General features: G+C 45.4%; 2 protein-coding genes across 2 annotated transcripts; one reads left to right on the forward strand and one right to left on the reverse strand.

Annotated features, from left to right (window-relative positions):
- The first annotated feature begins 1,325 nt into the window (after nucleotides 1-1,325).
- Nucleotides 1,326-3,882, forward strand: LOC127766655 (RHOMBOID-like protein 2). Its single transcript, XM_052291766.1, has 5 exons — nucleotides 1,326-1,754; nucleotides 2,062-2,225; nucleotides 2,334-2,497; nucleotides 2,639-2,892; nucleotides 3,514-3,882. Exons 1-5 carry the CDS (start codon nucleotides 1,471-1,473, stop codon nucleotides 3,623-3,625), a joined length of 978 nt encoding a protein of 325 aa, XP_052147726.1. The 5' UTR covers nucleotides 1,326-1,470; the 3' UTR covers nucleotides 3,626-3,882.
- A 369-nt stretch (nucleotides 3,883-4,251) lies between these two features.
- LOC127766654 (COP9 signalosome complex subunit 1) lies at nucleotides 4,252-8,312 on the reverse strand. The gene is made up of 6 exons (XM_052291765.1): nucleotides 7,820-8,312; nucleotides 6,696-7,016; nucleotides 5,897-6,013; nucleotides 5,724-5,809; nucleotides 4,815-5,049; nucleotides 4,252-4,739 (listed from the first exon to the last, which is right to left on the reverse strand). The coding sequence occupies exons 1-6, from the start codon at nucleotides 8,204-8,206 to the stop codon at nucleotides 4,560-4,562; spliced, it is 1,326 nt and encodes a 441-aa protein (XP_052147725.1). The 5' UTR covers nucleotides 8,207-8,312; the 3' UTR covers nucleotides 4,252-4,559.

Below are 8,312 nucleotides of genomic sequence, written 5' to 3' on the forward strand. Positions count from 1 at the left end.
CCTTCCTTCCGCGACTACTCCGCGTCCGCCCCAAATGGCAACATGCGATGGCCAACTCACGCACGCGACGCGAGAAAAGACGGGAGAAACCCGCGTGCCGCATGTGTCCAGCCCGGGACGCCGAACCAACCAGCGGCAGCCCGGCCGTTTCGCCCTCCTCCCCTGCTCCTGCTCCTGCACTGCACTGCACTGCACATCGGCGCATGTAGCTGTTGGTTGGGTTGGGAATCGCTTGAAGCAAGGTACTGGGAGCTCGTCGTGCAGTTGGTTTTGTGTGCCACCGCGGCAAGAAACTGCTCGTCTCATCTGCATTGGTCCCTCCCTTTTGCCAGAACAGAATCGAGTTGGCCGTTTTCCATGGAGTGTGGGTCGCCGCCGTCGATGACCACCATTAGCATAGCCAGACAAAGAAGGTGTCAGTTGCTTTTTGGGTAAGGAATTGCGAGATGCTGCTACATGCGAATCGCTGAATCGCACACGCCTTGTCGGTGCCCTGCCAACCAAATTACAGTAAGGTGCGGCGTACTGGCATCCGCGAAAAGATAAGAAACCGAACCAATCTCTTGCTTTTTAATCATTGCGCAGGTAGTCTTAGCCTGGAAATTAGTTTCCAAAGGAAATCGTGACTTAATTAACACCATTTCTCTACCTTGATGCGATCCTTTAAACTAATAGAATAGCCGCTCCCACTACACCATGTGATCGGTATGCACACTACCGTAAAAAGTCAACAGTAGCCATTCCACACAAATAGTACGCCCTGTGCATGCCATTCCTCTCGAGGAGTCAACGTGACACTACTGGGGTGAAATACAGGCTTCGTTCGATTCATCTTGGAGGAAGATTTGTACGCCACACGAAACGAATAATCTCATTAGCACATGATTAATTATATATTAGCTATTATAAATTTATAAAATGGATTTATTTGCTTTTTTAAAACTACTTTGATATAGATTTTCTTTTTTAAAAAAAAACTCATCATTCCACAGTCTGAAAATCATTCTAACGTAAAATAAGTAAGTTGAAGTTTAGAGTTGAAGAATTGAGCATGACTTTCAATTCTTTAATTTGGACCAAATTTTAACATGCAAATTCGTTTTGCTAACTAATGCTAGTTGTGTCTCGAAAACTAGCGCTAGTTGGTGAGATCTGGACCATTGATTTGATCTGCCGATTCAAACAACAACCGGGCAGGTCAAACTACTGTCACGAGACAGTAGTAACTGCGGGCGGCGCGCGCCCGCAACAATTCACACGACGAAGCAACCCGTCGTGCGCGTCGCGAGCCGTGTCGCGCCCGCTCGTTTATTTATTCCCGCCTCTCCCCCCGCGCATCTCGCCGTCCACCTCCTCACTCCATCCACCGCACCACCACTACGCAGCTAGCTGCAGCCTGCACCTCGATCGAACGCGAGCAAGGCAAGAGAGAGAGAGAGAGAGAGAGAGAGAGAGAGAGAGAGAGCGACAATGGCGACGTCGCACGCGGACGTGGAGAAGGGGGCGAGGAGGAAGGAGGTGGGGAAGGTGCCGTCGCCGCTGTACCCGCAGCACGAGGGGGAGAGGGAGTGGGTGCCGTGGATCGTCCCGTCGTTCCTCGTCGCCAACATCGTCGTCTTCGTCCTCACCATGTACGCCAACAACTGCCCCCTCCACACCCCGCCTCGCAGCGGCAAGTGCATCGCCCGCTTCCTCGGCCGCTTCTCCTTCCAGCCTCTCCACGAGAACCCGCTCCTCGGCCCCTCCTCCGCCACGTAAGTATATCGATCATTGCATCGATCTCCTGTACCCATTTCTTGATAGATCATCATCAATTAACTTTGTATATATTCACACAACTAATTAAACTTGCATTGGACTACAAGTAGGCCACCACACTTGAATCATATGTACAGAGTGGGGCGAACTGATTAAAGATGGATATGGATTGGTCTGTCCATTTCTGGACGAACTAATAATTTGGCATAGGGGATGCATGCATGCATGGGGTTGTTGATGCTTGATGATGAGATGGGGCCTGAGTGCCTGACACAATGTACTTGCTCCATCATGTTCTTGCAGGCTACAGAAGATGGGAGCACTTGTGTGGGACAAGGTCGTGCACGAGCACCAGGGCTATCGCCTCATCACCTCCATCTGGCTGCATGCCGGTGTTCTGCACCTGGTCGCCAACATGCTCAGCCTCATCTTCATCGGCCTGCGCCTCGAGCAGCAGTTCGGATACGGTAACAACTCACAACTGATACTATTTCCATCTCTCTCATTTTGATCAAGTATGCTGTTCGATTGCAACACAAAGATCTGACTTGGTGCTTCTTGTGCTGATGTTGCAGTACGAATTGGAGCGATCTACCTCCTGTCTGGCCTGGGCGGCAGCGTCCTGTCCTCTCTGTTCATCAGAAACCACATCTCGGTTGGTGCTTCAGGTGCTCTCTTTGGTCTCCTCGGAGCCATGCTCTCGGAGCTTCTCACCAACTGGACCATTTACACCAACAAGGTACAGTAACTATTCACGCTCACGCTTAATCTGAGCCATCTCACGCAATATCCAGTAACTATTCAGCAGTAACGATTCTTGCAAAATTCAGGCATCTCACATGGCAGCGAATTGAATTAATTGGTACCGAATCTGCTGTAGGTCGCGGCCGTGATCACCCTCCTGTTCGTGATCGCGGTGAACCTGGCGCTCGGCATCCTCCCACACGTGAACAACTTCGCGCACATCGGCGGGTTCCTGACGGGTTTCCTGCTCGGATTCGTGCTGCTGATGCGGCCGCATTTCGGCTGGATGGAGCGCTACAGCCTCCCCTCCGGCAGCCCGTGCAGCTCCAAGAAGTACCTCGTCTACCAGTGGATTCTGCTTGCCATCGCCACTGCCCTCGTCATTGTTGGGTAAGAATTACTACATGTTTCAGGACCATTTCATTTTCAGTTTAAGCCGCCACAATTCACCAAGATCACGACACGCGTATTTCACTGTAGGAGATAGCACCAGAATTCTTAGTATTATTCATTATATGAAAGGAAGAAAAATAAAGGGTACAGTAGATTGGTATGTGCGTTCTTGAGTGCGCCACATGCATGGATAGATTTTGACGCGCCAACTAAGTGGTGAGGCTGATCTGGGCTTGTTCTTGCACCCCAGATTCCTAGAGTGGCATTTGAAATGACAGCATCCAGAGCAGCACAACGCAAAGGCACAAACCGCACAACACCTCAACTTGCTATTTTCTTATGTACAGAAAAAATATTCCTAGATCATTATTGTAGTGCTAAGCTGGCCCCTTTCGTCGTCCAAATTCAAATATAATAACGTGCTCGATTTGCCCTTTTTCTCCTCCAGCGTAGTAGCTAACATGCACCTAAATAACAGCCACGCTGTATACCATTTGCTATAGTTGTCGCAACCACTACGCTGACTAAGTTGTTGAGTTTCTGTCGGTGAATTTGGCAAAGTGGCAAGCAGGCCGAACTCATTCTTTCCGTGCTCTGTTCGTGTTGAACCTTTTGCAGATTCGCGGTTGGTATGACCATGCTCTTCCGCGGGGAGAACGCCAACGACAGCTGCCACTGGTGTCACTACCTCAGCTGTGTACCAACCTCCAGATGGACCTGCTCGAACTGAGAAATACAAGGAGGCCATGAACAAATTTTCTCTGTACTTTTTTTCTTTTTGCGTAATCCTGTATGATGCTGCAAACACATATTCTGTTTATCTGTAGATAGATTAAAGAAGGATTCTTGATCGATCGATCTCATACTGTAGGCAGGCTCGTTGGGGTCTTCCACTCTTCCTATCTCTTGTACAATTGATTCATTCTTTGTATTGCAATTATTCCCTGCATCACTTCTTCCAAATTAAAACATATCTTTGAACCTGTATGGACAAGCATTTAGCTACAGCTCGTCTACCACAAGCTGCCAGTTGGCATGTATGTTTACAGTATGGTCTAAAATTGTCAGCTTTGATCACCACATGTGAGAGATTCCATCACCAAGTGGATGGTAATCCATGCATATTCAATACACTAGCTGTGGAGTTAAGAAAAGTACGTGACGCGCTATGCAGGACCAGGTTTAACTATTCATGACCTGCGAGTAAAATAGTCCGGATCATCTCATAAGGTCAAAATCGCATAAAAAATGCGTCATCAAGCAAACCACCACGAGCTAACATTGACATTTTGGCTGCGACAAAACAAGTACTATAGGAAGACTGGGAGACAAGTAAAAACGTACTAAGAGTTACTATGCATCACAGTACCAGCTCTAAGCATTTATATTTAAAAAAATAGCTTGGCCTCAAATGTGACAGATCGTTCTGTCAAGTCTCTAAATATCCAGAGCTGTTTACACAGCATCATATTTAAAACCACAGCAAGCAAGGAATTGTCCGAAAAGGTAAAACGCATTTAAACAGACTTGCATGCTCAGTCATCAGTCTAATTCATGATTCATCACCAAAACTTCTCCATGGCCCATACACTTTTAGGTACAAAACAAATGTGTCCAAAAGGATAAGCCGGCACGCCTTGTTTCAGCAACAGCAGTGGCAGAGTTCACATCTTCCTTTGTCCAGCTCTTTGGTTGAAATCATGTTTGATGAGGTTAGCTCTCAGAAGCAAAGACTTAACATCTCTCTCAAACTCATTGCCTGTTTGAAGGACACGTTGAAAAGTTGCATTTCTTTGGTCAGCATGCCTCGCATAAAGAATCTTGTTGTGGGAGTCTATCCGAGCCTGCAGAAAATCACATATGAGCAAAACCTAACACAACCTTGAATCCCTAGGCATCGCCAATTGAGGATGAAGTACCTGTATTTTGTTCTCAGTGATCAGTGCAGCTAGCTCTTTCTCCAACATGGACACGGACGTCATAAAAGCAGCAGCCATCGTGTTAAGATCAACAGATATAAATGGAAGTGTATACTGTATGATAGCTTTGTGGCGAATATCCATGTATAGAGTTTCTACATGATCGTGCAAATGAATATCCAACAGGAGGTTTGTCTTTAGCTTCTCAAGATGCTCCAAACATGATCCATAGCGACTGGCTCAACGATTTCACGGTTAGCAGATATAACACACATCAGTTAAAAAATGTAAACTGCAATCCATCAGAATGAATCGAACAAATGTGACCTCGGAAAAGCTTTGGAATGAAATAAGAAGTGCACACAATCTATAACGCGGGAACAAGTGGTTTTAAATAAGGACTATGACAACTTTCAGCACATAATCGAATTTACATGATATTTTTAGATTCAACACTAAAAGGCACATGTATCTACGACATACTGTACAAAATAAGGTTAGAATTTGAAAGGATACAAAATAAGGTTAGAATTTGAAAGGAACAATCATTCTCATTCTACATCAAGACTACTGTAGATTAAATGTTCTTATAAGTTACAAGAGAATTTTGAGGACAACACTGTTCTAAGGAAAAGACTGCTTATATTATGTGATACGGAGTATTAATTTATTACAAACCTCTGAGGCTGTTCTGATATGAGACAAATATATATATAAAGGACAGTAATTGAATGTGATTCACTTCGGAAATGGAATAAGGTGTTATGCCCGATTTTGGATTAACAAATGCATTTAATCTTTCATTGATGGATTTCTTTAACATGTTATAAAAAAAAGCGATACACATGTTTATATCTAATTATGCGGTACACTGAGTACTAACTGGAACACATGAAGCTACAGCTTTACCTTGAATAGAAATCATTAACAAGTTCCCTCACTTCAGGCACCAGCTCCAGAAAGTTTCGGAAATTACTGTTGTCAATAACTTTGCTCTGTAAAAAATGTTTATTCAATCATATCTGACTACAATGGTTTAAAAGAACACACCCAGACAGGAAATAAGTGAACAGAAAGCAAACCTTTAGGTCTGAACGGTCGAAAGAAGCAAGTGCGCAAAGGGCACCATAGACAGCAACATCTTGTGGAGCTATGACTTCAGAATAAGTGTTTCCTAGTTCATGTCCTGTCTCAACAAACTTTAAGGGAGAAAAATTCAGCAGCAAATTCTATGCTAACAAAGAACATGACATATGAGTAAATACATACGAAGTACTTCACAATTGTTGACATCCCATTCTCTGAAAATAGGTTGTGTGCACAGATGTGCTAGAACAAGTACATAGCTCTCCATAGCACATGTAACTACGAAATTTTATTAAGCGGGTTGGAAATTGTTTATTAAGTTAAAAAAATGAAAAATTTGTGTCGAAACATAAATAAATAACATTGACTTCTAACCATATGTATCTACAAAATATTGACTTAAAAGGTTAAGCATGAGGGGAAAGGTTATCAAGGCGTCTAGAAGATCCAGTGTGACCACCACAGCTGTCGCCTCATCTTAAGAGGCAGATCAAGGGATAAAGGAGGCAAATTGAAATGGGTGGAGATTGAAGTCGATACTGCCACTGCCAATAGCCATCATTGCAAATTACATTGTTTTTCACTATGCTGCTGTCCATTGCCATCATTGCTTCCCTTGTACACCAGCAACTTGACAGAGCAGGACAGAGCATCAACAAATGGCAGCTTGGGTTTTCAGAAGCGAGTGAAACACAAGTGCGGATGCAAGGGATGCTAGAGCCGCACCTTGCCTCATATTACTGCTTTGATAACCTTACGGAAAAGGTAAGTAACATAGGGGGTTAGAGTACTAACCTTACGGGCCGCAAGTTTGTACTTCTTTGTTGCCAAGTAGGCTAATCCTGCAGCTGCTCGCAACTTTGCAACAATGATAGGGTCCAAAGTATCTGGGGTTTGCTCTGCTTTGCTAACATAGTTGGAAACATGTGGAAATTGTCCCAATTCAATGCTAACCAGAATCACATTCATACACATCTGAACTATATGCTTGGAAGTGGTACAATAATCACGTGTACGGATGTAGCTTTTGAAGGCATCTGAAAGGTGGCCATGAGCATAGAAGAAATCACCAATGTCATTGTAACCCATTCTGATGCTCTCTTTGATAAGGTTGGTCTGCAATTTGAGAAACAAAATAAATCCAGAAAAGTTAGTTTCTTCAATAAGTATGCCATCACCTTAGAATAGACGTACGCACAACAAGACCACAAAGCAAACAATAACCCAAAGCCAAACAAAAGAAAAGAGAAACAAACTACAGAAGCTAGTTTATGCAGGCTTTGATGAATGTTGTACCATATACAACATCAGCAGAAGATTCAACTCCCAAAGAGGCCACAATCATAAAAGTTTGGTGAACATAGCATCCATGCACTTGCACTGAGATCCAAAACCAGCTGATACAGCAGCGCACTCAGAATCTGAAATTCAGCGCTGCGCCGTAATCTAACAAGCATTTGCATCAATGCATCCCAAGAAAATAGCATCTAAATTGAAACGTTATAGCTAACTACACAAATTACCTAAATTTCTCATAAAAAACGTGTTAGGAATCATAAACACATATTTACCCATATATATCATACTTCGGTGGGAATCAGCGCAAAGCAGAACAGTCATCCGTGATCCACACAGTAGGACATACATGGAACTAACTCAGCGTACTCCACACCAACACCGTAGTCATAAATCAAACAAATAATGAGTCAGTGAGATGTGGACATGCTTCCATAATCCATATCCTCCAATGCTCAAACCCATCATATCACGAGCAGAATTAACGGAAACGAAGAACCAATTTCATCTAAACATAAGGATTAGCTCCAATGCTCAAACTCATCAAATCACAACCAGAAACTAACACAATTGAAGTACCGATTTCATCTAAACATAAGGATTAAGTGGTTAGGTTTTCGCACCCTGTAGCCATTGAGCTCGCTCTCGAGCTTCTCCTTGCGCTGCTCGGCCCGGCGGTTGACGGAGTCGGTCCAGGCCTGGTCGAGCGCGTATTTCGGGCCGAGGCGGCCGTTGATTTTGTTCGTGACTTCGCGGTGGAACATGGTGTCCTCCCCCCGCTTGATCTCGTCATACGCCATCCGCAGCGCCTCGAGCTCCACCGCCTCCACCCCGCACCTCTCGGCGATGAACAGGAGGCGCGCCAGGCGCGTCCGCCCCGTGTACTGCGCGGCGTACGCCTCCACGTCCAGCTGCTCCGCGGAGACGGGTGCCGGGGAGGGCTCCGCGCCGCCGAGGCCGTTGGCCACGGCCTCCGCCGCCGCGGCCGGGACCTCGCCCTCGACGTCCATGCGCGCTGGGATCGAAGGCTAGGTTTTGCTCCAAAACCCTAGATAGGTGAGGCGAGGCGACGGAGAGAGAGAGAGAGAGAGAGGAAGGTGGAGGAAGGAGAAGGCG

The sequence above is a fragment of the Oryza glaberrima genome, chromosome 3 (genome assembly GCF_000147395.1).
Source record: "Oryza glaberrima chromosome 3, OglaRS2, whole genome shotgun sequence".
NCBI lineage: Eukaryota > Viridiplantae > Streptophyta > Magnoliopsida > Poales > Poaceae > Oryza > Oryza glaberrima.